General features: G+C 42.9%; 1 protein-coding gene across 5 annotated transcripts; it reads left to right on the forward strand.

The window, feature by feature from the left end:
- The first annotated feature begins 2,334 nt into the window (after positions 1-2,334).
- DHDDS (dehydrodolichyl diphosphate synthase subunit) lies at positions 2,335-26,389 on the forward strand. Of its 5 annotated transcripts, XM_075121335.1 has the most exons (10): positions 2,367-2,417; positions 3,185-3,210; positions 3,618-3,700; positions 4,954-5,070; positions 7,832-7,974; positions 9,525-9,641; positions 9,836-9,937; positions 16,606-16,720; positions 21,169-21,276; positions 24,526-26,389. In XM_075121335.1, exons 3-10 carry the CDS (start codon positions 3,638-3,640, stop codon positions 24,760-24,762), a joined length of 1,002 nt encoding a protein of 333 aa, XP_074977436.1. In that variant the 5' UTR covers positions 2,367-2,417; positions 3,185-3,210; positions 3,618-3,637; the 3' UTR covers positions 24,763-26,389. The 5 variants fall into 5 exon arrangements, with proteins under 5 accessions (XP_074977433.1, XP_048681896.2, XP_074977436.1 ...); XM_075121332.1 differs by lacking the exon at positions 3,185-3,210 and having other exon boundaries at positions 2,335-2,417; positions 3,571-3,700; XM_048825939.2 differs by lacking the exon at positions 3,185-3,210 and having other exon boundaries at positions 2,335-2,417.
- Positions 26,390-27,884: the final 1,495 nt, after the last annotated feature.

The raw sequence follows: 27,884 nt of genomic DNA on the forward strand, positions 1-27,884 counted from the left end.
GTGCTGTCTGCTACCTCTACCCAAGAGGAGGCTGCATTTTAATGCCTTAATCAGAGGCTGTGTGAAGTGCTTTTGGATGAAAGGTGTTATAAGAGTGGTCTCATTACCATCCATAGACCCCCTCCACTCCCAGTGGTTTGCAGATTAAATGCTTGGAGCAGCTGGGATGGAAATAGTCCATGAAAATATATTTTCCCTTTATCATGTCCTCAGAACCCTACCCCTTTTCTAAGAGTTGATAAGGTCCCAATCCAGAAGTCAATGGGGCTGCATGTGGGTGCAGCAATCTGCCCACAGATTCAATCAGAGTTTGACTATTTGTAGCCATAATTTTGATTGTACAATTGGTCACTTATTTGGGTAGGGACCATTTTCATCCTGGTCTGCTGCAAACTAAGCAAGACTCTTAATTTCGTTACACAGGGCCCTTTGTAACTGTTTGCTATTTTAGACTATTCTCAATTGCTATTTAATGCTATTCTAATGTGGGGAACCTAATCTGTTTGCAATTTCCCCTCTTTTTTTAAAAAAATATTTTTTGCCCTGACACCCAGCTTTAATGGTGCACAGTCTAATCATGTAGGGGTCATCTTCCACTGTAAACATCCCAAGGTTCTGTACTGTGCAGAAAGATTGAGAGGGCTTGGCGGCAGCAGCTATTAAAAAGCAAAGTCTCATACTGCTTTCAGAAGTAAGGTGAGCAAGTGTGCCTGCAAATATAAACCTCTCAGGCAAGAGTGATCAGAAGCTAGTAACCTCTTTTTAGGAGCCATGCTACTTGCAAACAGGAGGATACCCTGTGTACATATGGAAACTCGGATCCAACTCCATCAAACTCAACATAGAAGCACGTCAAGCAGTAGCATGCATAGGTAGAGGACTTTGGTTTGTTGCCCCATGGAGCACAGCAGGGAGTTCCTTTGGTGAGCCAAGCAGCTCTCCTTTTGAGCCCCTCTATGTAAGGAGAGCTCATCTGTCAGGACCTGCTGTGCAGGGGATGTGCTCTTCCCTGTTCTGCTGGAAGCAGCAGTCTCCCACACACACCACCTCACTTCCCAGTCCATACCTTCTTCTAGCAGCAAACATCTTAGGCTTGTACCCACCATTGCTTGCTTCCCTCCACTCAAAACCATCTCATAAAGCCCCAACGGGTTGTACCCTTTCTGTGTTACCCCCATCCCTTTCCAGCCTGTCCATAATGTTGCTACTAAACCCTTCTTTTGTCGCTAACCCCCACCCCTTTGTGGGCTTCCTCTCACTATTATCAGATTTAAGCTCTTAACCTCTATGTTCCTGGCCCTATAAGAGTTTTATAAGCGATCATCTTGCTTTATCAGTGAGCTCTACTAATAAACTCAGTCTCTAATGGCTGTTACCACATCATTGGACTATGTTCTTCAATCATTTCTGCTGCTCAGTGGCATGTGGAGCAGCAAAGCCTGCTAGGTGTCCTAACCTAATTGCCTCCAGCTATGAGTGAAACAGGTAACAAACAGAGACAGGAGCTACCTGGTGCACCCAGGAGCAAAATAATGTAGCTAGCCCACGCTAACAAAAGGACGGTGCGTGTGAAAACGGTGTTAACTGCATTTGTGCGGCTATGGCCAAAAAAAAATCAGAATTAACACTCAGGCCCCACTTTAAAATGTCACCGGAGTGGTGTGTGAATTGCAACAGCTGACGCTGGGTGCTGTGCCTGGGGATGTGGGCATGGGCATAGTTTAATTTCTATATTTGGTGGAAGCAGCTCCAGTCAGGCCAATGGAGCTACGGGGGGAGGGAAGGGTGGCAAATTCTGCACCTGTCTGAAGCTTGCAGTTTTGGGGGGTAATATGTCGTCCCATCCCGCCCCCATGTCTCCCTAAACACCCGTGGAGGTGGGGCAGGAACTGACAGGCCTGCATGCTACTTGGGTGGCCAGGGGCAGGATTTTGACGGGCTGTTATGAAGAGAGGGAGACATGGGGGCTGTGCCCATAACCGTCCCAGCCCAGCAGAGTGGGCCTTGCTGCCCCCTTCGCAAGGTGTGAGCTGCCCTGGAACACTGTGCCAGTCAGTTCGGGGTGTGGTCCCCAGAGCATCCCCCCAGGACAGGGCCCCCCTCATGGGAGGGCGGCCCACTCTACCCTCAGCACCCGCCGACCACGACAGTGCGGGGGGGGACCCCTGGGCGGGGCAGGCTGTTCCCATCTCCTGTTACCCCCCGCCCCGCCCCTCAGCCGGGTCCTGTCGCCGGCCCCCGGGCCGCGTTGGCGGGAAGCCGAAAGGGCGGGACCATTAAAGGCAGCAGCTTCAGAGCGCGCACGGCGCGTGCGCGGGAGGGGCCCCCCCCTCCCTCCGCGCGTGGTGATGACGTATGCGGAAGGACACGTCACCCTGCTGGGGAAGCTGCGGAGAGGCTGGGTGCCGGAGGGAGAGGTAGGATGGGGAGCGGGCCGAGGCGCTGGGGAAGGGTCTGGGGAGAGCCTGTGGGGGTGGGGAGTACCTGACGCGGCTGGGGGAAGCCCCGGGCTGGTGAGGCAGCGTCGCCTAGTGGGCAGAGCACTGGGCTGGGGCTCAGGAGAGCCGGGCTGGACTCCTCTGCCCTGCCGCGTGCCTCAGTTTCCCCATCTGTAGCACAGTGATAATGATCCTTGGTAAAGCGCCTACGGGTGACGTGGGCTGTCTGAGAGCTGGGTAGTATTGTTAGTGGCCAGGGAGGAAGGCTAAGGTCTCGGGAGCCGGAGTCTCCTATTGAGAGGGGGTGGGGAAGTTCTGGTAATAAAGCCCAAGTTCTGGGAGGTGGCTGAGCTGCCCTGAGTCCCTGGCCAGACTTCCTCTCTGGAGGAGAAAGGGGAGGGAATCTAAGTGAGGGTGGGTGAAGAAACCATCCCCTCTGTTCACCTCGGGCCCATGATAGAGTCAAAACAAGGCCTGGAGCGGCATGTATTAAACAGCTAGGTGGACTATCCTCCCCCACCCCCAGGCTCTTTCTCCATTACTGCTTTGTCTGCCCTTAGCTGAAGGTGGATTGCTCAGAGCCCTAATTGGGAGAAAGTAAAGGATTCTTTGGGAGCTCAGCAAGTTGCCACAGACATGATCAATGGGCTAAATGTACATGGGACCTATCAGCATTTGATGTGAGTTTAGTGCTGGTGAAACTTTCTGCCTTGATGACTGGAGGCTGAAGTCCTCTTTTTCTACAGAACAGAAATAGCATGAGCGGCAGCAGGTGAGAGGGGAGTGCAGTCTCCAAGATCAGTTAGCCTTTGTCTTTGCTGATGACAACCATGGTGGTGGCTTTTGTAATGTGTGTGCTTATTCTCTGAAACCTGTGCTGAAACCCCACAAGTCTTTTCACCCAGGCCATTGAACAGTTATCAGGTGATATCAATTTTTTCTTATTACCACCCAGTGCTGGCAATATAAAGCTAACAGACTCCATATCCCATTCCTAAGCTATCCAGTCCAGCGATTGCATGTTCTGTTTTTCTAACCTTAGTATAAATTAGTAAAAAAAAAGCTCTTAGAAGGTAACTGACTAAAGCGTACTTTTCCAAAGTGACTGTTCTTACCGCTTTGGGCCAAACAGATCCTCCTGATTCATTTGCCCCTTTTCTCATCTTGCCCCCGAAAAAGAGGCCACTGTGGGTAAAGCCATGTCGTGGATCAAAGAAGGAGAGCTGACCATCATAGAGAGATTTTGTGCCAACGTTATAAAGGTAAGACAAACCTCTGTGCTGCCTGTGATGACTAAGCATTTTCAAGATTGCTTCTCCATATTATAGAAAAGAACTATCACTGTGACTGCTTCTGTTATTAATAATAATAATAATAATAATATTTTTAAAAAGCGCCTTTGTATAGGAACGCATGTTAATACTAGTACTGAATGTACATTCCAAAATTGTATTCAGGGATGGAAAATTACACTGGCTTGAATCTTGTGGATGAGCAGGGCAGTAATTGATGCTTGTCAGTAGCAAGCCGGGATTCCCAGGTTTCTAATATTTGTAGCCCTGGCTGATCAAGAGATAATGAATCTTAAAATGATGTATCTTGTCATCCTCTTGCTGTTTCTCTCATTTAATTTCTGATAACCAGCATCATAAGAATCGCTAGAGCTAGAAATTATTTTTCCATCTGAAAGCAGATGGAAACCCTAGTTTTCAAACGGTATTACACGTTCATGTCTGTCTAGTGGTTTGAGAAATAATGGCTGTTTAAATCATATGAGAATTGAAGAGGTCATGGGAAGGATGCAAGATAATTAGAATATTTTAGATTCATATAATTCCAATTCTTTTTTTAAAAAATATTTATATTGAATGTAATATATCCCAATAGTTCCAGAAAACTGTCTGTCATACCCTCTGCAAGCAAGTTTTGAGAAACTTATGCTGTTGGTAACATAAGCATCTCAAAAAGAGCTGTAGATACCTATTGACATTAAGGGGAGGAAATATCCATCTTCGGAGTGAAAGTCAGATTTTTTCTCCGTGTAAATGAGTTGGGTCTGTAGTTTCTCTTGAATGCTGAAATTGGAAATGCTTACAATACTGGCAGCGTGGGACTTGGAACACTTGCTGAGTCTTCACTGACAGAAGGTGGTAATCACTTCATAGTGCTGTTCCAGGCTCTCTTGTATCCTAAATATGTTCAGTTCTCTGCCACACAGCAGAGTAAGGGAGAGCCAAAGGCAGTTAATGGTGAATGCCACTGTCATAGTGCTTCAAATGGACCCTAAGTTAGGGTTACCAAAGAACCATATGTACATCTAGTAGCCTGTGTTCTTCTGTCTTTCGCTATCTTGTCTCCCCTTCATCCCCAAACTTTACAGGGACTCCATTAGATGGATTCTATACTAAAGGGGAGGCACTGCCAGGAGCTGGATGGGTTAAGCTAATTGAGGTGGGACTCCAAGTTGGTTGTTAGCTTTCTAGTCTGTTTAGCCTTTCTTTTTCTTGCCATTTAGGCAGGTCCAATGCCCAAGCATGTCGCATTCATCATGGATGGGAATCGCCGTTATGCTCAGAAGTGTCACGTGAAGAGGCAGCAGGGGCATTCAGAGGGCTTCGACAAACTGGCACAGGTGGGGAGGACCTTCTAAACAGGAGCTTCTGGGTGACAGAGGTTTGGATGTTGGATCCCTGGTTCCAATTTTCGTCAGCATTGTCTCTCTGAGTGCATGGACAACTGCCCCCTTTCTTAAAGGGAGTGAAATCTGGTATTTAGACCCCGGGGCTGGGAGTCAGGATTCCTGGGTTCTGTTCTACCATTGACCCCTGTGGCCTTGGGAAAGTCAGTTAATCTCTCCTATTTACTCATCTGTAAAACAGGGAAATAATACCTACCTCATGGATCATGACGCTTAATGTTTATAAAGCACATTCAGATCCTTTAGTGAAAGATTCCAAAGTACACAGTGTGATAGATATGACAATATCCTGGACAAACCTTACTGAATTGAGTCCAATACCTTTGAGGTCCATTGGATTAAATATGCAATTGTTTGTGTTCTTCTGAGATTGTATATAACTTCTCTAGGAGGAGCGGGGGTGCTAATGTAATTCCTCCAGTTATCAGCCCTTTGAAGTCACCCCCAGAGAGGCTCATATATACTAGTTCAAACTGTGTTCTTTAGGGACCAACATCCAAAAAAAGGATTTTGGGATAAATAGCCTGTTTTTAAATAGGTTTCAGAGTAGCAGCCGTATTAGTCTGTATTTGCAAAAAGAAAAGGAGTACTAGTGGCACCTTAGAGACTAACCAATTTATTTGAGCATAAGCTTTTGTGAGCTACAGCTCACTTCATCGGATAAATTGGTTAGTCTCTAAGGTGCCACTAGTACTCCTTTTCTTTTTGTTTTTAAACAGGCTCAGAGCTTTTGGTTCTGATCCTGCAAATGGACAGGACCTCCGATCCGTGGAGGTCCCCAGTCCTTAAGGAAAGGTTAGAAGGACTGACAGCGACCAGACTTGTGGAGATTGCTGGGGGAGGATCTCTGATAAGATTATTAGCAAGCATTTAGGTTCTTTTATTGTTTTGAATGTTTTCTCGAGTGCTTTTACCTTAAGAATAAAATATGCTTCCTTAAGAAGGTTTGTGTGGTAACTTATACTGTGGGCTGCTGTTAGTCTCAGAGGAGAAAGCAAGCAGGCTTATTTAGGCAGTCTGTCTTTTATGCTGGGAATAACACAGTGAAGGTAGGGAACTGTTTAGCCTGGAAATTCTGGTCAGAAGGGAGAGAGATGGGTGGGGGGCTGAAAGCTTGAGAGTCAGTGCCCAAGCTGAACCACTAAGGGGAAGTACAGGTGCACTTGACGTGAACTGACACATGCAGTATTCTATTATGTATAATCTTTTCTCTTGTATGCTACAAGAAGTGGTTTCCCTGGGTGGGTTACTACTCTGTCTGTTCTGGCATTGACCTCTCTGGTTTAAATACTGTGAATGTTTTCAGCCCCCTGTGAGCCTTCTGCTGGATGTTTATTTCATGAAGGTTGGCTCATCCCTACTCCCTCCACCTAGACTTCCAAGATTCTCTGCATTGTTATAATTTCTATGGCTACAAAGAGTTCCTGGCCATAATAAGTGGCTATAGGAAGTGTTGGTTTATTATGAGCATGTGCAGTGTACCTCTGCACTGAAGGTGCTCAGATTGGAACGTTAATGAAATTGAAAGGTGACAAATTCAAAACTGATGCAAGGAAACACTGTTTCCACACAGAGCATAATTAGACTGGAACTCATTGCCATATGACGTTGAGGCCAGGAACTTTGCGAGATTCAAATAAGATTTGGACATTGATGTGGATAACAAGAATATCCAGAGTTTTAACAGTTGATGGTTTGGGGGGCGGGGGAGGGGGGTTTTGTTTTTTGTTTTGTTTTTTTTAAGGCTCTGGAAGGGTTATAAAACCTCATGAGTCAAGGTTTATGCCAATCTCTAACTATTAGGGGTTACGATGAGACTTTCATGGAAGGTGGGCTATCTCACATCTGCCTACTGAAAGTTTCTTCTGAAGCATCTGTCGCTGGACACTGTTGGAGACGGGACGCTGGACTAGATGAATCTCTGGTCTGACCCATTACAGCAATTCCTGTGTTCCTAAATGCTCCTTCTGCTTTACTGGCTGTTCTTGGAACACACTGTAATCTACCCTGTAACAGACCCTACAGTTACTCAGTGTTTAGGTTCTGTGCAGGGGTAAAGAAAGGGTATATTTGTTCAAGCCAAGATTCTTTTCCAGAGTCCTTTGAGGTGAATCAGGAATCTTTATAGAACTAGGAGCATTGTAGACTCTTCTTTTTCTTTTCTTTTCTTTTCTTTTTGTCCCAGTCATTGTTAGCGTAGTGATGAACTTCCATGAAGTTCACACGCTTGCTGAGATCTGGTGCTCTGAGTCAGTGGTTCTCAACCAGGGGGTACATGTACCCCTTGGGGTACACAGAGGTTTTCCAAGGGGTACATCAGCTCATTTAGATATTTGCCTAGTTTTACAACAAGCTACATAAAAAGCACTACCAAGGTCAGTACAAACTAAACTTTCACACAGACAATGACTTGTTTATACTGCTCTATATAGTGTATACTGAAATGTAAGTACAATATTTATGTTCCAATTGACTTACTTTATAATTGTGTGGAAGAAATGAGAAAGTCAGCATTTTTTCAAGTAATAGTGCACTGTGACACTTGTGTATTTTTGTGTCTGATTTTGTAAGCAAGTAGTTTTTAATTGAGATGAAACTTGAGGGTACCCAAGACAAATCAGACTCTGAAAGGGGTACAGTAGTGTGTAAAGATTTTGAGTCACTGGTCTGAGTGACTACATTTTTCCTCTTGCAGACACTGCGGTGGTGCTTGAATCTGGATATCCGGGAGGTCACGGTCTATGCATTTAGCATTGAGAACTTTAAACGCTCCAAGGAGGAGGTGGATGGGCTGATGGAGCTGGCAAGGCAAAAATTTAGCCGCCTGCTGGAAGAACAGTAAGATCCTCTCAAGCCCACACTGAGAGGGCGAAATAAATGTGGGGCAAAGGGAGAATGGCAGTAAGGGATGTTAAAGCGATGTTGTGACATGTTAATCTGCATTAACTCAATTAAAGTAGCTATAGATCTCTCCAGCTGTAGACCTGGATTCGGTGTGGATTTAGATGACCACAGAGAGGCATTTTAATGGTTCCACAACTTGGCACATTTATTTGTGTCTGCATGCAGCGTGGGACAAAAAGAATGAAAGCCCTGACTTTGTGACATCAGAAGAACTGTCGGGGGACAGGGTTAGAATAAAGAGGGCTCGGTTAGTGTAGTTCAGTATTTGGGTGAATTGGTAAAGGTAGAGAGGGTCTGGAATATTAGAGTGATGCTGTAGGTCAGGACTGAAGTAGGCTGAAAACTTGCATGTAGCACTGGTTTGCATTGTACTGGACTTGAACCAGCGTTGTCATTCTCCACTCAGGAGCTGGTACTGGAATACAAAGGTGGTTGTTGATTTCAGGATAGAGCTAACAGGAGAGTGTCTTTTCTGTCCAAAATAACTATATAGTGAGCATGTTTCCTGTTGGCATTGTTTTTCCCTTGTTGATGCACTAGTCTCCCCTCCAATTGGAAATTAGTGATATGTGAATAGCCACTACTAATTCGAGCTGCCCATACCCCTCTTAATTTCTGCTTAGCAAAATGCAGGAAAATAATCACCTTATATAAAAGTCTTTCATGTGATTAATTTCATAGCCTCTAAGTATGGCAAACCATGCACAATCCCACAACTATGATCCTTATCTTGGTTCTTTTTTAGACAGTTACTGAACGATTTCTGTGTGTCAGGAAACTGGGGGTTATTTTTATTTTTAAATTTCCCTTGAAGAAATGGCTAGAGCTCTAGCAATGGTCAAATTCAGGCTGCCTGGAAACAACTTCAGCACAACTGTCCTCACTGCCAGTTACATCAGGTCTTAATGTCACCTGTGATGTCATGACCCTCTTCTTCCATAATAGATGTTAGGAGTGCCAGATGTAATTTACAGGAAATAGGTAGGGCCCTACCAAATTCACAGCCATCAAAAACGCATCACAGACCGTGAAAACTGGTCTTCTGTATACTTTTACCCTATATCAGCGTTTCTCAAACTGAGGGTCCTGACCCAAAAGGGAGTTGCAAAGCTATTGTAGGGGGGGGTCATGGTATTGCAACCCTTACTTCTTCACTGCCTTCAGAGCTGGGTGGCCAGAGAGCCGCAGCTGCTGGCTGAGTGTCCAGCTCTGAAGCCAGTGACCTCACCAGAAGCAGCACAAAAGTAAGGCTGGCATGGTATTGGGGATGGGGGGGTGTCATCACTCTTTGGGGGAGATTGTTGTGGGTTTTACATAGTCATGCTTTCTTATAACACTGTGAAATTCAAGATTTTTAAAATGCTATGACCATGAAACTTACGAAAATGAACTGTAAATTTGGTAGGGTCCATGGCAGTAGGGTTTGGCATGCCTGCTGTTGATCAGAGCCCAGCTGCTCTCCTCAGCCTTGTTGTTCTGTGTAGGGAGAATTTGAAGAAGCATGGTGTGCGTATCCGTGTCCTTGGGGACCTGCCACTTCTGCCACTGGATATTCAGGAATTGATTGCCCAGGCTGTGCTGGCCACCAGGAACTACAACAAGTGAGTAGTACACAATTCAAAGTTGCAGAGATACTGTATCCATCCCATGCCCTTGGAAGTGGAGGTTCAACAGACACTGCACATTGTCCCTTTCTGCCTTTTTCCCCATAAGCATGCATCAGTGTTCTAGATAGATTCTTCTCTCTGTTACCTGCTGGGTCCTTCCTTGAGTTAGTTTCTTTCACATTTTTCAGATGTTTTCTGAATGTCTGCTTTGCATACACGTCAAGACATGAAATCAGCAATGCAGTGAGAGAGATGGCCTGGGGTGTGGAACAAGGACTACTTGAACCTAGGTAACTTGTGTATCTCACTCTAATGACTCTAGTCTACCCACGTCCCCCTCACAACTTCTGGAATTACTGTGTAGTCTTCCATAGGTGCAACAAAATAAGACCCATCGCTTTAAAATCCAGTCAGTTTCTGGATGTCACCATTAGGACGCTGGCATGAAATAAAGCAGGGTGGATTTGATTTAAATCAAATTGATTTAAATCACTAGTCAGGAAGACTCCATTTAATCATGGATTTCTACCTAAAAGTGCATTCTTGTTATTTGTTACAACCTTAATACATGTTCTTCACAAGATAGTTGTAGGTTTCATTTTTAGAAGGTACACACTATACATTTTTAAAGTGACTTATTTTGAAAACTTTTCAGATTAGTTTTACAGCTATATCAGAAAATGAATGATTGTTTGGTTATTTCATTTACCAAAGGTAATTGAAGCAGATAGTTCACCTCCCAATGACTTCATACATATCTCCAATTCAACAGGTTAATCATTAATATTTGGAGGATTTTCTTGCCATGCTGTATTAGGTGGAGAACATCACCAGACTGACATTTTAAATTGTTTTATTTAACTAAAACAACAATATTATGTATTCTGGATTGTTTTCTTCAACAGCCAACGTATAAAATTTTAACGAAACAAACATATGAATTTTTGAATTTAGTTAAACATTCAAATTTTTTAAAATCGGGTTTTTGTTAAAATTGTTTTAACTAAAATAGTTAAATGACTTTTTTTTTTTTTAAAGTGAAATTGACTCTGTCAGCCAGGTCAACATGAGAAACTTAAAATATTGGCTTCTGCAGCTAGCTCAGTCATCTTCACCTTCATTTTCCTGTTTGTTCATAATCTGGAAAAGAAAAACAAATTTTCCTGCTTTTTCCTGTCCCAAATGATTTCTCAATTTGGAATGAATTAGTCCAAAGGAAGAAAATATTCTTTCTACTCCAGCAGAAGAAACTACTGCTGTTAAAAGTGAGATTATCACTTCAACAGTCTCTGAGTCCAAGTGCTTAAGTGACTTCCACCAGTTCACTGGTGTGACTTTCTTTAAAACATCAGAAAACATATATTTCTTGAATGGTTCACCCTGAGCTCTGAAGTTTATTATAATTGGCATTATGGAGGGATGGTTGCTGGATGTCCATGTCACAGCCAACTCTTCTTCAGCAGTTAAGGTTTGACCCTGGTACCGAATATTGAGAATATTTGCAAGAAAATGAGCAGGAGATAGCTTGTCCCATTTGTTTTTTTTAATGCTTGTAATTTAATTCTGTCATTGCATATTTCTCTTTTTAAGATCTCACTCCGTTCCTTCCAGATTTCAACAGCATCAGCAATAAAACAGCTGTTTCCCTGCATTTTGTTCAAGGCGAGAGAAACAGGCTTCAGGGTACTCAGCACGTGTTCGACATTTCTCTTAAGCCCAATGTTGAGAACTTTGACTGTGACAGGGCCATCTATTTTTTCATGATTTTGTTCACAAACTGTCATCAGATTAGGCCAGTTCTTGATACAGTGCTCAGAACAGTCCACTACGGAGTTCCAGAGCAGGTCTTGTGGGAGCGTTAGCTTGGTTCCTTCCACTTTTTTCAGAGCAGCTGTTGCAAAGTGGTGGTTGTGGTAGTATTTTGCAATTTCATAGATTCATAGATATTTAGGCCAGAAGGGACCATTATGATCATCTAGTCTGACCTCCTGCACAATGCAGGCCACAGAATTTCACCCACCACTCCTAAAAAAGACCTCACACCTATATCTGTGCTATTGAAGTCCTCAAATTGTAGTTTGAAGACCTCAAGGAGCAGAGAATCCTCCAGCAAGTGACCCGTGCCCCATGCTACAGAGGAAGGCGAAAAACCTCCAGGACCTTCCAATCTGCCCTGGAGGAAAATTCCTTCCCGACCCCAAATATGGCGATCAGCTAAACCCTGAGCATATGGGCAAGATTCATCAGCCAGATACTACAGAAAATTCTTTCCCGGGTAACTTGGATCTTACCCCATCTAAAAACCCATCACAGGCCATTGGGCCTATTTACCATGAATATTTAATTACCAAAACCATGTTATCCCATCATACCATCTCCTCCATAAACTTATCGAGTTTAATCTTAAAGCAAGATAGATCTTTTGCCCCCACTACTTCCCTCGGAAGGCTATTCCAAAACTTCACTCCTCTGATGGTTAGAAACCTTCGTCTAATTTCTAATCTAAATTTCCTAGTGGCCAGTTTATATCCATTTGTTCTTGTGTCCACATTGGTACTGAGTTTAAATAATTCCTCTCCCTCTCTGGTATTTATCCCTCTGATATATTTATAGAGAGCAATCATATCTCCCCTCAACCTTCTTTTAGTTAGGCTAAACAAGCCAAGCTCCCTGAGTCTCCTTTCATAAGACAAGTTTTCCATTCCTCGGATCATCCCAGTAGCCCTTCTCTGTACCTGTTCCAGTTTGAATTCATCCTTCTTAAACATGGGAGACCAGAACTGCACACAGTATTCCAGGTGAGGTCTCACCAGTGCCTTATATAATGGTACTAAAACCTCCTTATCCCTACTGGAAATACCTCTCCTGATGCATCCCAAGATGACATTAGCTTTTTTCACAGCCATATCACATTGGCAGCTCATAGTCATCCTATGATCAACCAATACTCCAAGGTCCTTTTCCTCCTCCGTTACTTCTAGTTGATGCGTCCCTAGCTTATAACTAAAATTCTTGTTATTAATCCCTAAATGCATGACCTTACACTTCTCACTATTAAATTTCATCCTATTCCTATTACTCCAGTTTACAAGGTCATCCAGATCCTCCTGTAGGGTATCCCTGTCCTTCTCTAAATTAGCAATACCTCCCAGCTTTGTATCATCTGCAAACTTTATTAGCACATTCCCACTTTTTGTGCCCAGGTCAGTAATAAAAAGATTAAATAAGATTGGTCCCAAAACTGATCCTTGAGGAACTCCACTGGTAACCTCCCTCCAACTTGACAGTTCACCTTTCAGTAGGACCCGTTGTAGTCTCCCCTTTAACCAATTCCCCATCCACCTTTCAATTTTCCTATTGATGCCCATCTTATCCAATTTCAACAACATTAGCCTTTATTTCTGGAACACTGAAGTCTTTGGCTAGGAGGTGCATGAAATGAGCACTGCAACCCTATGTTATTAGCTTGGGGCTCTCTTCTAAATTTCTTCTCATCTTGGATACATTTGCAGTGTTGTCTGTGACCAAGTTGCGTACGAGACATTTGAATATTTTTTCACAGTTTGTTATACCTTTTACTGCTACTGTTTGTAGGTATTCTGCTGTGTGTACATTTCCTGATGTATCAATTGTTTTTGTAAGGAAGACATTCCCTTCTTCTGTTGTCACACAAGCACATACGACAAGATTATTGTGGACATTGCTGCACCCATCACGACTCAGGTTAACAATTTCACCCTCTAGACCTTTTGCACACCGCTCAATTTCTCTTTCATACACTTTTTCCAGCAATTTGCCTGCAATATCTGCTCTGCTGGGTGAACTGTATCCTGGTTTTAATGGCTGAACCATGTTAATGAACTGTGGGTTCTCAATCATATGGAAAGGAGAGTTTGTTGCATAAACAAACTGAGCAATTTTTTCATCAATTACCTCTTTTTGTAATCTGCTGGTTCTTACCACAAACTTATCTATGGTTGTTTCTGGATGATGGGGATTTATTTATTTATTTATTTTTTGCTACAGGTGATATACTGTGGCTATGTGACATACATGATATGACTGAAACATGATCATTGGCAGAATAACGCTGAAACTATAGAAAATGATGGTGATGTTGAAGGTGGATAGTTTTCAGAACCCTGTATGTTGAGGATGGATTCTCCTAAACAAAATAAGTCAATGCAGTTATTTAATTATTATTACCATACTGCTCATTTAGTAGTATTCATCGCATTCACTGACACTCAGTACTACTTGAAAGGTGAAATTGTAAAAGGAAGATCTGACTATTTCAGCTATTTTTTATCACAACTGCATCTAAAATGACAGTACTATAGAGTAACAACTATATTTTTTGCTCAAACATGAGAATTCAAGAATAGTCCAGAAGGAAGACCGGCAGTCCTTAAGAAAGAGGTATGAAATAAAAAAAAGTTTACCACCCTGAAGATTCTGCATGTTCAGACATGTTCCTTTCATCATCTTCAATGCGGCTTCCTCCTGAGAAGGAACACTTCTCATGATGTTGTTTCATTCGGGCAACCAGGCCTTGCATTTCTTTGTTGCACTGTTTGCATTTTGCATGCATGCCTGCCTTACCCACAGGTAGAGGAACTTCATTAAAATATTCCCAAACTGGGTCTCTTTTATGGCCTGCTGCCATTATAGGTTTTCCCTTCTAGTGAGAATGGTATGGTAGATCGCAAATCAATGAAGGCTACACTCAGACCTCAAGACTTCTGGAATATGCGGCTCCAACAGTTTCACTTTTGTTTCTACTGCCTGTCCCTCCCATCTCACATTTATCTCCAGACTTCTTCTCCTTGTCCAGATCTATTCCGCCCCGCAACAATCTTCTATTCATTAAAGTTTTTGAAACTTGGCACTTTTAGAGAGAGGTAAGGGATTGACTCTGTGTACACAAATTTGCAGCGGGACAATATTATTTGCAGCGGGTCTGTTATTTCGCACCTCAATTTATTTATTTATTTTAAAACATTTTTGCTGTTAACAAGCATATTATCTCTGGAGACACAAATCCACAGTTTGAGAACTGCAAAACTAAGCATCTGTGATGGTATCTAGACTGAGCACTGAGTCCCATTGGGTAGATAGAAAAATTCACCTAAATAATCTATAACAAAGCCCCTAAAACCCAACAAGATTGGATCCCTAATCCATGAATTTTTGAAACTCATTTACAAAACTTTTGTTAAACATTACATGAATATATTATCTCATACTATGGAATTAGAATTTATAATCCCTATTCCATGATGAGATATATACATTTGAGCTATAATGTATCTTAATTAAAACTATCTTTAGATCGTTTTTTCCTCAAAAAGCATTTTATCAAAAAAATCAGATTTAAATAAAAAAAATACTTTATTCCAGGGTGGATGAAAATAAATGAACAGGGAGAGCAAGACTGCTTTTGATCAAAAGACTTCAGTGTGGAATGTTCTATATATGGTGATAAAGAATTCAGGGGTGATGGGTTTACAAGGTCTTTCAGCAAATAATCAGTCCTTTCTTTCCACCACTGCTAACCACACTTGATGGGATAATGAGTTGCTCTTTAAAAGGGTGCTGGATGCGATTCCAAAACTGGTCCCTGGAGTGCTTGCTTGTGGCTCACAGAGAGCTGGTTAGTCATATGATGCTGGCTTCTCCTTATTTTCAGCTGCTGGACTGCATAAAAAAAACCAACTACAATTATATCAAATACCTTAATATTGAGACAGATTCTTTGCCACTTTCCATCCCCTTTGTGCTACGGGCCCTCGCCCTTTTGTAAGGGGATCCCCCAGCATGGAGAAGTCCCAACAGCTGTGGAGCTGGCATGGCCAGCTCCTACTCAGCCTTCTCCACAATCTCCTGGCACGGGGGACAGAGGAGGTGCGCCCAGGATACGCTGGTGCTGTGAAGTGAAAAGGCCAATACCTTCCCCTGGATGTTCAGCAGATTGCTTTGCAATGTCCAGTCTTTCAGACTTGAACTGAGTCCTGGTTTCAGATAACCCGTCTATGCTACGAGTACAGACATGTAGGAGACCATGTTACAATGCAGCTATCTTAAACTGGTTCCATCACACTTCCCGTTGTAGTGTCTGGGATCTTAACTATGTCTCATAACGAAGCTAAAGCTTTGGATACACCCAGCAGGAATTTTAAGGTCTGACCTACGCTGTAAATTTGAACTGTGTTGTAACTAGTTTAGGGAGCAAACGTGGTAACCTGTAGGGTATATAGGCCCTTACTTTACAGGTTTTGATAGCTACACAAAACCTTTTTTTTTTTTTTTTTTTTTTGGTCCCAATACACCCATAAATGCCATTTTAAAGAGACAGTAACACCACAGCACCTTGACTTGGTAAGTGGTTTAGTCCGTCAGTTAATGTATTGTAAAAACAGGATGATTCCTTGCAAATTTCACCCGATACTTTGTCATATTTTCCCTAGTGGCCCTTAGGCATTCACTGATTCCAATCAGACTGGTTTATAGTGACTTAAAATTACTATGTGAGGGCCTTTTTGGTGGCCTTAGGTAACATGGTGATGAGTATGGTACAAGAACCTGAACAGAACGGAAGTGAGCTAGAGGGTCTCAATTCAGTTCCAGTGTTTATGGCATAAAAGATGCCTTGACAGTTGGCTTCCTTGCTGGCAGTCTCAGTTGTGAGGTCAAGTAACAAATGGATCATAGAGACTGAACTCCCCTCTCCATGCTGGAGCCAGAGTAGAGTTGAGATGGTCAGGAGAGGGAAAGGAGCTTACACTGCCACTGTCTGTACTGTAGGTCTCTTCAATCTCTGGTGTTCTCTGTCCAGAACAGCAAACTCATACCTTTATAAGTAGGCCTAGTAACTCTGATTTCATGGTGTTATCACTGTCAGGTTATGAAAGTGATCTTATTAATGAGATGTCTCTCCGTCTGTCTCTTTCTCTCTCAGCGATGTGTCAGAGTCATTGCTCGATAAATGTCTCTACACCAACAACTCCCCCAACCCAGACCTCCTGATACGAACCTCTGGAGAGGTCCGACTTAGTGACTTCTTGCTCTGGCAGGTAAAACCTCTGTCTTGTTCTGAAAATATTCCGTATTTGCGTAACAGGCCTTTCTTCTGAGCCCAGGAGTCAGCTGAAGTGAGAGAACCTCTTTGGAAACCAATCATGCCTTGGCACCAGCAATTCGCTGGATAGTCTAAGAAGTCCCAGGGAAAATCCCCATATGAGATTTTTCCATCTCTCCTGACTTCATGGTGCTCTAATGCACTCTAGTGCCACAAACTGGAGATTTCAATGGTCTTGAAAACACTTAAAATAAGAAATCACAGTCTAGTTCACAAGTTGGTGAAGAGACTGATTCGTACCTTCCTTGTTCATTCTCTCACTCATGTCAGTCCAAGTTTTAGATTATCTGAAACTGAGAACTAACCAGTCTGGCAACATATACCCCTGGGATGTGTGATGTGCATCCACTCTTAGCTATGAATGTTCAGAGGGAAAGGTTTAAAAGGCCGTTATCAGGTTTAAAAATAATACATTTAAGACTAGTGGGAAATGTACATTCCTACAGCACTTCTTATAAATGGAGTTCTTCATTTTGTCAATCTGGCATCCTTCATCAGCACGTTTTCCAAAATAGCAGTTTCTAACAATATTAGAGGTGGAGGTTCTTACAAGCTGAATCCCTGCTTTCCTTCGTTCTTGCTTCTCCTCATATTGTGGTCCTGTAATGTAGACCTACAACAAACTGAATAGCAACACAGAGAAGGGCATAACAGCTGTCACCCAAACATATATGTCTGACAAATACCTTTATGCCATGTATCTGCGCAGGTAAAATGAGTTTGTTCAACTTCTAGTCTACATTGGAGAATGGGAGGAAGTGGCCAAGAAATGGATCAGACATTCTGGAGAAGCTACTAAATGGTCTGAGGGTTGTGTGTCCTGTACACCATGACAGCCCTGAAACAGGAGTTATTCTGATGTTGATGAAGCTAATTTGAAATGTTGAAAGGGAATGTCTTAATTGTTATATTTCTCTGTAACAAAATGAGAACTTAAAATTCTTTAGAATCATAGAATATCAGGGTTGGAAGGGACCCCAGAAGGTCATCTAGTCCAACCCCCTGCTTGAAGCAGGACCAATTCCCAGTTAAATCATCCCAGCCAGGGCTTTGTCAAGCCTGACCTTAAAAACCTCTAAGGAAGGAGATTCTACCACCTCCCTAGGTAACGCATTCCAGTGTTTCACCACCCTCTTAGTGAAAAAGTTTTTCCTAATATCTAATCTAAACCTCCCCCACTGCAACTTGAGACCATTACTCCTCGTTCTGTCATCTGCTACCATTGAGAACAGTCTAGAGCCATCCTCTTTGGAACCCCCTTTCAGGTAGTTGAAAGCAGTTATCAAATCCCCCCTCATTCTTCTCTTCTGCAGGCTAAACAATCCCAGCTCCCTCAGCCTCTCCTCATAAGTCATGTGTTCCAGACCCCTAATCATTTTTGTTGCCCTTCGCTGGACTCTCTCCAATTTATCCACATCCTTCTTGTAGTGTGGGGCCCAAAACTCCAGATGAGGCCTCACCAATGTCGAATAGAGGGGAACGATCACGTCCCTCGATCTGCTCGCTATGCCCCTACTTATACATCCCAAAATGCCATTGGCCTTCTTGGCAACAAGGGCACACTGCTGACTCATATCCAGCTTCTCGTCCACTGTCACCCCTAGGTCCTTTTCCGCAGAACTACTGCCTAGCCATTCGGTCCCTAGTCTGTAGCTGTGCATTGGGTTCTTCCGTCCTAAGTGCAGGACCCTGCACTTATCCTTATTGAACCTCATCAGATTTCTTTTGGCCCAATCCTCCAATTTGTCTAGGTCCTTCTGTATCCTATCCCTCCCCTCTAGCGTATCTACCACTCCTCCCAGTTTAGTATCATCCGCAAATTTGCTGAGAGTGCAATCCACACCATCCTCCAGATCATTTATGAAGATATTGAACAAAACCGGCCCCAGGACCGACCCTTGGGGCACTCCACTTGATACCGGCTGCCAACTAGACATGGAGCCATTGATCACTACCCGTTGAGCCCGACAATCTAGCCAGCTTTCTACCCACCTTATAGTGCATTCATCCAGCCCATACTTCCTTAACTTGCTGACAAGAATACTGTGGGAGACCGTGTCAAAAGCTTTGCTAAAGTCAAGAAACAATACATCCACTGCTTTCCCTTCATCCACAGAACCAGTAATCTCATCATAAAAGGCGATTAGATTAGTCAGGCATGACCTTCCCTTGGTGAATCCATGCTGGCTGTTCCTGATCACTTTCCTCTCATGCAAGTGCTTCAGAATTGATTCCTTGAGGACCTGCTCCATGATTTTTCCAGGGACTGAGGTGAGGCTGACTGGCCTGTAGTTCCCAGGATCCTCCTTCTTCCCTTTTTTAAAGATTGGCACTACATTAGCCTTTTTCCAGTCATCCGGGACTTCCCCGGTTCGCCACGAGTTTTCAAAGATAATGGCCAATGGCTCTGCAATCACAGCCGCCAATTCCTTCAGCACTCTCAGATGCAACTCGTCCGGCCCCATGGACTTGTGCACGTCCAGCTTTTCTAAATAGTCCCTAACCACCTCTATCTCCACAGAGGGCTGGCCATCTCTTCCCCATTTTGTGATGCCCAGCGCAGCAGTCTGGGAGCTGACCTTGTTAGTGAAAACAGAGGCAAAAAAAGCATTGAGTACATTAGCTTTTTCCACATCCTCTGTCACTAGGTTGCCTCCCTCATTCAGTAAGGGGCCCACACTTTCCTTGACTTTCTTCTTGTTGCCAACATACCTGAAGAAACCCTTCTTGTTACTCTTAACATCTCTGGCTAGCTGCAGCTCCAGGTGCGATTTGGCCCTCCTGATATCATTCCTACATGCCCGAGCAATATTTTTATACTCTTCCCCGGTCATATGTCCAACCTTCCACTTCTTGTAAGCTTCTTTTTTATGTTTAAGATCCGCTAGGATTTCACCATTAAGCCAAGCTGGTCGCCTGCCATATTTACTATTCTTTCGACTCATTGGGATGGTTTGTCCCTGTAACCTCAACAGGGATTCCTTGAAATACAGCCAGCTCTCCTGGACTCCTTTCCCCTTCAAGTTAGTCCCCCAGAGGATCCTGGCCATCCGTTCCCTGAGGGAGTCGAAGTCTGCTTTCCTGAAGTCCAGGGTCCGTATCCTGCTGCTTACCTTTCTTCCCTGCGTCAGGATCCTGAACTCAACCAACTCATGGTCACTGCCTCCTAGATTCCCATCCACTTTTGCTTCCCCCACTAATTCTACCCGGTTTGTGAGCAGCAGGTCAAGAAAAGCGCCCCCCCTAGTTGGCTCCTCTAGCACTTGCGCCAGGAAATTGTCCCCTACGCTTTCCAAAAACTTCCTGGATTGTCTATGCACCGCTGTATTGCTCTCCCAGCAGATATCAGGAAAATTAAAGTCACCCATGAGAATCAGGGCATGCGATCAAGTAGCTTCTGTGAGCTGCCAGAAGAAAGCCTCATCTACCTCATCCCCCTGGTCCGGTGGTCTATAGCAGACTCCCACCACTACATCACTCTTGTTGCACACACTTCTAAACTTAATGCAGAGACACTTTAGATTTTATATAGCGTTTTTTAAATCTTCAAAGAACTGTACAGACGTTAGCAGTCCTTGCAATGGCCCTGGAAGGTAAAGCATTATCCACATCTTTCAGAAACCCTTGCAGAATAATTATATAACTTTCCCAAATCTTTAGAAGGAGTTGATGGCAAAAGCAAGATTTAAGTGAAAAGATCCTAGCTCCCAGTCCTAAGATGTTACCCACTGTGTCTCAAATTCAAGGTGCAGTTACAGTGACATTAAGAGAGGGTAAAAAGGAATCACACAAGATGTCCTATGATAAATGGTGGTCCAGAGGTCATGTTCTGATCCCTAATATGAACCTGTCATCCATCCCTGACACAGGCTCCAGTAGTCATGGGATGCTGTTTTAGTTTTGCTGTGTGGCTTGATGCTTAATTTACTAGCAATAGATTATTTTAAGACTGATGTAGCAGTCTAACCCTGCCTGCAGATTGTAATAAGGATGGAAGATCCTTGCACTACCAACAGTAGAAACAAACGGGTGCAAATAGAACAGTGTTAAGCTGACTCTGAATTTCCTGGCTGTTGTGGTTTTAATTTAAACCCCCTTCATCCAAACGGTATGTTATCATCCCTCAGAGGGATGATTGTTGCTTAATGCTTCCTAGCCTTTTCCTATTAAAATTTCACACAACCAATCCGATAAAGCAGGCTGTGTTGTAATTCTTAGAATACTGTATTGGACTGCCTCATGTACACATGCAGGCAGGACCTGATAAATCCTATGAGAGCCGCTGGCTGGGAAGCTCTGGCATAGTTTGTGACTGACAGAGCCACTTCTTGATGATTTTTCATCCCTAGGATATTAAATTCTTGGTGATCTTGCTTTCTGCAGACATCCCACTCATGCCTGGTGTTTCAGTCTGTACTGTGGCCAGAATATTCCTTCTGGAACTTGTGTGAGGCTATCCTTCGGTTCCAGATGAACCACAGCGCTTTACAGGTAAGAGCACGAGATAGGATGAGCCCAAGATATATTGTCTACAGTAAAACAGTAATAGGCTGGAAGTCAGGAGAGCATGTGTGTAAAGTAGCCTAGTAAGTATTAGAAACATTGCAATTAACCATGTTTGGATAAACTAATGATATGTCTAGTCAGATGCTGTTTCAATAGTGGCGTTCAGTAGTGGGGTGAGTATAATGATGCACCATATCACCACTTGTCTGGTGGCTGGGGTGGTTTCTGCAGAATGTTTCACAAAACAATTTCTAGCCTTTATAATAATGAATAATGATGGCATAGAAAATCTGAGCCAATGCTGATCTGACCTGATCTAATACCGTTTGCCTGAGTTTTCAGATAAAAGAAACAGCTCTGACAGCTGGGATTCTCCCCTGTTCATCTCATTAGGGTGTTCATTCTGAAGCATAATGACACATTGCAATACAATTAACTGATTGATCGATGATCATTTTAATAGAAGTATCCAGACACTTTGGGATTCTGGGCAGCGCTGAAATACCACAACTTCTTCCATAAGCAATGAGAAGGTGAAAAGCCCCAGTACTGCCTCAAACTTCTTATAGGCTTGTCATTGATCATGTAATTTGGGTTGCACCTCAGTGATAAAAACACACAAAATTTAAACAAATTCCCCTAATCTCACTAGATTGCTTTAATGCCTCATTTATTTTGAGGGCATAATAAGATTCGATTACAATGAGACGGGTTAAAATGTCACCTAAATGTACTTAACCCCAACTTCAAGGTATTAACATGTAAGTTCCCAACTCTCTGGGAGCATTCTGATCCTATCCCTTTCAAACATGCAGATTGCTGAAAAATAATCAAATTAATGTTTTTACTGCAAATCTATTCATTTAATATTCTCTGCTTTCCATTTAGTTTTCTTTCTGACCTAGATCGATTTAACTAGGTAAGGAGGAATTTCCCCATCAGTGCTACAGCTTAAGTGTGGATTACTAAAACAGCCAAAAGTGAAACTGACTGCGGCTAGCTGTCATAATAGCTTCAAAACTGTTAGCCCCATACATACTGAGATTAGGCCAACTATCAATTGAGGGTGTTTCTGCAGAAGTTGGTTAGAGATCCTAGCCAAAACTTGTTTGAATTTCTAATTTTTTTTTAGAGTAACAGCCGTGTTAGTCTGTATTTGCAAAAAGAAAAGGAGTACTTGTAGCACCTTAGAGACTAACCAATTTATTTGAGCATGAGCTTTCGTGAGCTACAGCTCACTTCATCAGATGTATACCGTGGAAACTGCAGCAGACTTTATATACACACAGAGATCATGAAACAATACCTCCTCCCACCCCACTGTCCTGCTGGTAATAGCTTATCTAAAGTGATCATAAGAATAGGAGTACTTGTAGCACCTTTAGATAAGCTATTACCAGCAGGACAGTGGGGTGGGAGGAGGTATTGTTTCATGATCTCTGTGTGTATATAAAGTCTGCTGCAGTTTCCACGGTATACATCTGATGAAGTGAGCTGTAGCTCACGAAAGCTCATGCTCAAATAAATTGGTTAGTCTCTAAGGTGCTACAAGTACTCCTTTAATTTTTTTTTGGCTTTATTTGTTACTTGTGTTCCCATGTATTACAAATTATGGTCAAATACAAGGACTTGTTTTTTAAAAAAACAAGTTACTCTATTTAAAATGAGTTACTGTTGCTAGACCAAATTTTATAGGAACTCAGCATTTTCTAGTTACTAGCACTGTCACTTGTATTCTCGTTTATGGAGAGTCGCTAGTGCCTTAATTAAATGAATAACCAAGATTACTTGGGGCAGCCTTAATCTTTGGATAGTGCTCCACATTGCTACGTAAAAATTGAGTTAGATTTCCAGGCCTGTTCTCTTTACAGGGCATCAGGGGTTGTACATGCTACTAAGTGTGCATTTAGGAGGAGAGCTGCTTGTGGGAGGAGAGCTGCTTTGTCACTCTAAAGCAGTGATACTCAGACTGGGGCTTAGGAGCCACAAGTGGCTCTTTAATGTGTTTTCTGTGGCTCTTTGCAGCATATGATATTAAAACACTGATTTAATTCTTTACTGATCAGGATGCTTTTACTATGTTATTAACCAATTGTAGAATACTTGGTCAGTCATTTTGCTGTGAGAATAATATATCAAAATAATAAACGAAGCAGTGAATTCAAACTACTGTGGCTCTTTTGGGTAATGTTGATCGCTAATTTAGCTCTTGAGCCAGTGAGGTCAGAGTATCACTGCTTTAAAATAATCGCTGAAGCTTCAGGAGCTGGGATGATGGCACATGAAGGAAAGTCTCATCCAAGGCCAAGGAGGGTCCACATAGGTGTGGGATGAATTGTGTTGAGAAGGAAGTATGTCAATGAAGATGTGGTAGGGTTTTGGTGGCTTGACTTCTGCTGCTAGATGACAGTGAATTTTATCAGCTGAGGAGCTTTATTTTGGGATGGGATTTCTGCACTGTGGGAAGCGTTGTGGAGACTCCTAAATCCTTTGGGGTTTTTTTTTTTAAAGTCTCCATGTAGCTTTCTAGTATTCAAACCTACATGACTGCAGACTTCAAAATGTGATGTGGAGAGAAATCAAACTATTTTTATACTGGAAAAGTTCAATACTTAAATCTGTTACCTTTCTATAGCCCCCATACTGTGTCTTTAAATCAGTGTATTAAGTCCAAAGTGTCATCTGGATGGTGGTGAACCTGCTCTCACTTTCTGCTGAAGCAGATTACTTTGGACAGCTGGTCATCAGATGGTAGACTTGCCCCATAAACCATTGTGCTGACTCCTATAATACCACCTTTGAACTGCTTTGAGAACCAGTTCCAAGGATTCTGGGATTGCTTTGACAGGGACTGTTTCGGTTACATGGGTTCGTGGTTTGAGAGCTGTGTTGTAAACTAGCTTCTTTAACTCTGATTCAGATACTCGAGGTTTTTCCACTGGCAGTCACAGCCTTTGTTCCCATATTAAAAGTGAGTCTGTGACCAGATCTAGGTCTCTGTGAAGGGTTCCTCAAGGATTTCCCTGTATCTTTTCCAGCCAATCTAACAGCTGCCTAACAGTATAGGATATTCGCACAGGGCCTATTTTTGGTTTAATCTACAGATTGATGGCTAAGTAAGCAGAGACTTATTTTTGCTACAGCCCATTCTGCCATGTATCTGCACCACAAAAAGAGGAATGAGCTGAAAGAGCCAGTAAAATGCTAATACTCTCTTGCTTTTCACTTCTTCAGAAGGCCAGAGATTTGCACATGGAGGAAGGGAAGCGGCAGCAGCTGGAAAGTGACCAGGCTTATGTGACAAACAAGCTGCAACAGGAAGGGTCTGCATCCCATGGAGACTCTCAGCGCCGACGGACACTATTGCAGAAATACACTGCCCTGCGGGAAGAGAGAATCCAGAGTTTTCTGCAGGCTCTGGAGCACAAAAGAGTGGACTTCCTTGAAAGGTTGTGTACAGTGTCTGCATGACCTGGATAGGCCTTGTGACAGTGAATATGAGCAGTGTTAGAAATAACACTATTGCTAGGCCAGAGGAATTCACTATGTGGCAGGGGGTTCCACACTGGTGATGCAGGACTGGTACAAGATTTTATATCCAAAGTGCCACTATCCAGAGGGCAGATCTAGGCTGAGTACTATGTGGCTTTCTAGTTCTGTAAATGCCACTGAGGAAGGTAATGTGTCAGGATGGTCTTGCCTCCTGCCACTAAAAATCGAGAAAGGAATGCAATGCCCCCTCTCTTATCTCTGCTGCCTGACACTTTGCATCTCTGGGTATTTTTGCGACAAGCAATTGACTAGAATTAACTTAAGTCCCCTTGTGAATCAGCTGAGGCAAAGCTACCCAATTCTCCCTTAAATCTGCCTTGGACTCTGTGCTTCAATTCCTACTGCCACTTTTGGTAAGATTTGTTTATTATAATAACATGGGTGGTCAGCTCTTCCAAAGAAGCATGCTATTCCCCTTCTGTGTGGAAAGAATTGTTTGTGGTGGGGACATGCTATGAGCTGTGGCAAAAAATATTCTCCATAAATCATTTTCTTCTTTGCCCTCCTTGCCTTTTTGTTCCAGGTTTTGATACAACTGCTGCTGGCTTTCAAAGAGCTGTAGCAAAATATAGACTGTCAGCCATGCTGTATAGAGGAAGAAGTTGTTACTGGCCCTTAATATAATCTTGTACTTGCATTGTTGTTCCATCATCCTTTCTACAGTCTTGAAGCAAGGAAGGGCACAGGTGTCTTCCAATATCAGGCACAATACTTCTATTTATTTATTTATTTATTTTAGAGGAGGTGTGGAGAAAGAACCTTACCTGAATCTAATACCTTGTTAAAAAGAACTTGTCTGAGGCAGGGAGAGAACTTAGCTAAAGCCAGCTATGTTATGATCTACTAAATGAGTGTAAAACTCAACCCACATGTACAGCTTTCCCCTTCTGCTTCAGAGTATTGGGATGGCCTTAGCTCAAGTACATAGGGACTGAGATCAATCCATGTTTCCTATTCAATACAGTTTAAAGATGACCTGTAGAGGCTCTTAACAGGGATGGTTTGTGTGGCTGTGGAGTAATTTGATGATGGGGAAAGACTCAAATAGACACTATACTACCTGTTTTGAATTCCCTACTGGCAGGGAGATGGGCTAGCTGACCTTCTGTTTTTTCGTCTCTGATTTATGTGCTTTTGTATGGTCAGAACCAACTGAACATGTCTCCACAACTTGTTCCTGAGGCACGTTCAAATGCAACATCAGCTTTTGCTGTTTTTAAAGTGTTCCTTTTACCTCTTGATAAAAAAATGCAGATTTAAAAGATTAAGTGCTGTAAACAGCACTCTGAAAATTATTGTGAAGATGATTAAAATGCTTTATATTAAAAAGTAAGCTGAAAATTTAAAACTAGAGGAAGCTGCTTTTCTAAGATTTAATGAAGATGATGCCCAGGTATAATGTAATGTTGTTGTTCCTTAACCAATGTGTGACTCCCCACTTCATTTTAACAGGCATAGAGTGAATTAGCAGATTTTCTGATTTATTCTGTTTGGGTGATGTGCTGGAAACCTGAGACATTGGCTGAATAAACCACTTTCCAGTGCATCCTCTTGTGTAAATAGCTAATGCAACTCCCCAAATAATGCATTGTGAGATCTATGGGTGATGGAGGCTGTCAATTTGATAGTGTTTATCCAGCTGCATTTCATTTAATCCTTTCTTTACATTTCATAGGGTCTTCTGTGGAAATAGTTCTTAAAATCTGATCTCTCTTATCCTTAAGGAGCTGGATTTCTCTGTAGTCTAAATTTTACGGGGCAGATAGAGTCCTAGCACAGTACTTGGGAGCCCTGTTCCCTTGTACCCTTCAGGAACTAGAGAATATGTTCTGTGCAATAACCTGTTTTTTTTGGTCAAATAAAATTATATTTTCAGGTGTAAAATGAAAACAATGACAGCCTGAACTGCAGTGGTATGCTTTTTTAAAATAAGGAAGGGGTGGAAAAACAGCACCCAGAGCTTGTACATATATACCTTTTAAGGAATGGGTCTTTCCACTGAAGTTTTTGAGCTAAAGCCCCAGGAATAAAGTTGCAAGCCTTTTCAAGGGAGAGTCCAATTTCTGTAATTTAGAATGGTGTAAAAGCCTTGAGCAAAGGTGGATATAATATGGATTATCATCACTGGAAAGTTTTCTGGGAAGGCTTGCTGTGTAGTTGAAGAGCCCTGTCACAACCCAAAAAGCTGTGGGCTGCTATTCTTCTAGAGAAGGTACAGCTAAAAGGACAAGCTTGACACAGGTGAAACTGTACCTAATAATCAGAGACAAAGTGTAGCAAATATACATGGAAGAATAGGCTCTGGGGTCTCTTTCTCTGTGTCTTCCTAGGGATAGGAGCAGACTTTACAAGTCATTTACAATCAATAATGGTTACCGGCACTCAGACTTTCACCGTTTGAGTTGTTTAATAGTCCCTAATCTAATTTTTTGGGCTTTTCAAACACTAAATGATTAGTTTCCCTATTTCTGTTGGAAAACCTGGAATTTTTACAGGTTTAGGGGGTGGGAGATTTGTTTTATCCTCCCTGTAGCGAAGCTTCTAATCCATTTCTGTTATCAGCCTAGTGTTGATCTGTTTCCGTGTGGCCAAATGCATGTCCTAAAGCGCCCAGTTCCACCCTGTTGCTTTAACTACGCTGTCCTTCATGGATCAAGTCCTGCTCCTTCCTCTGGTCATTGACTTGGCTGTTTCTCTCTCATCGTTTTTGTTGCCAGGGTGAGTGATTTCGTTTTGTAATTTAGAAAAAAAAAACAAAAAAACTTCTTCGATTCATTTTCCCGTTGTAGCCTGGACCGTGGGGGGCGTTTAAAACTCAGGAGCGATCCCTGCGGGTGCGCTGGGAACCTGCCCCGCGCGCTCCGCCTTTGTGCGCCCGGGCTTTGGCTGGCTGGGCGCCGCTGCCGCGAGCGGAGCTTTGTTCCCCGTGCCAGGCGCCAGCCGCCTCCCGGCGCACGTGGCTTGGCTTTAGCAGGGGCTGGCTGTGGGGTGAAGGGGTAGCGGCCACGGGGGTCACTGAATCCCCGGGGGGAGGGGGGTCC

This window comes from Caretta caretta, chromosome 19, assembly GCF_965140235.1.
Source record: "Caretta caretta isolate rCarCar2 chromosome 19, rCarCar1.hap1, whole genome shotgun sequence".
In the NCBI taxonomy this organism is placed as follows: domain Eukaryota; kingdom Metazoa; phylum Chordata; order Testudines; family Cheloniidae; genus Caretta; species Caretta caretta.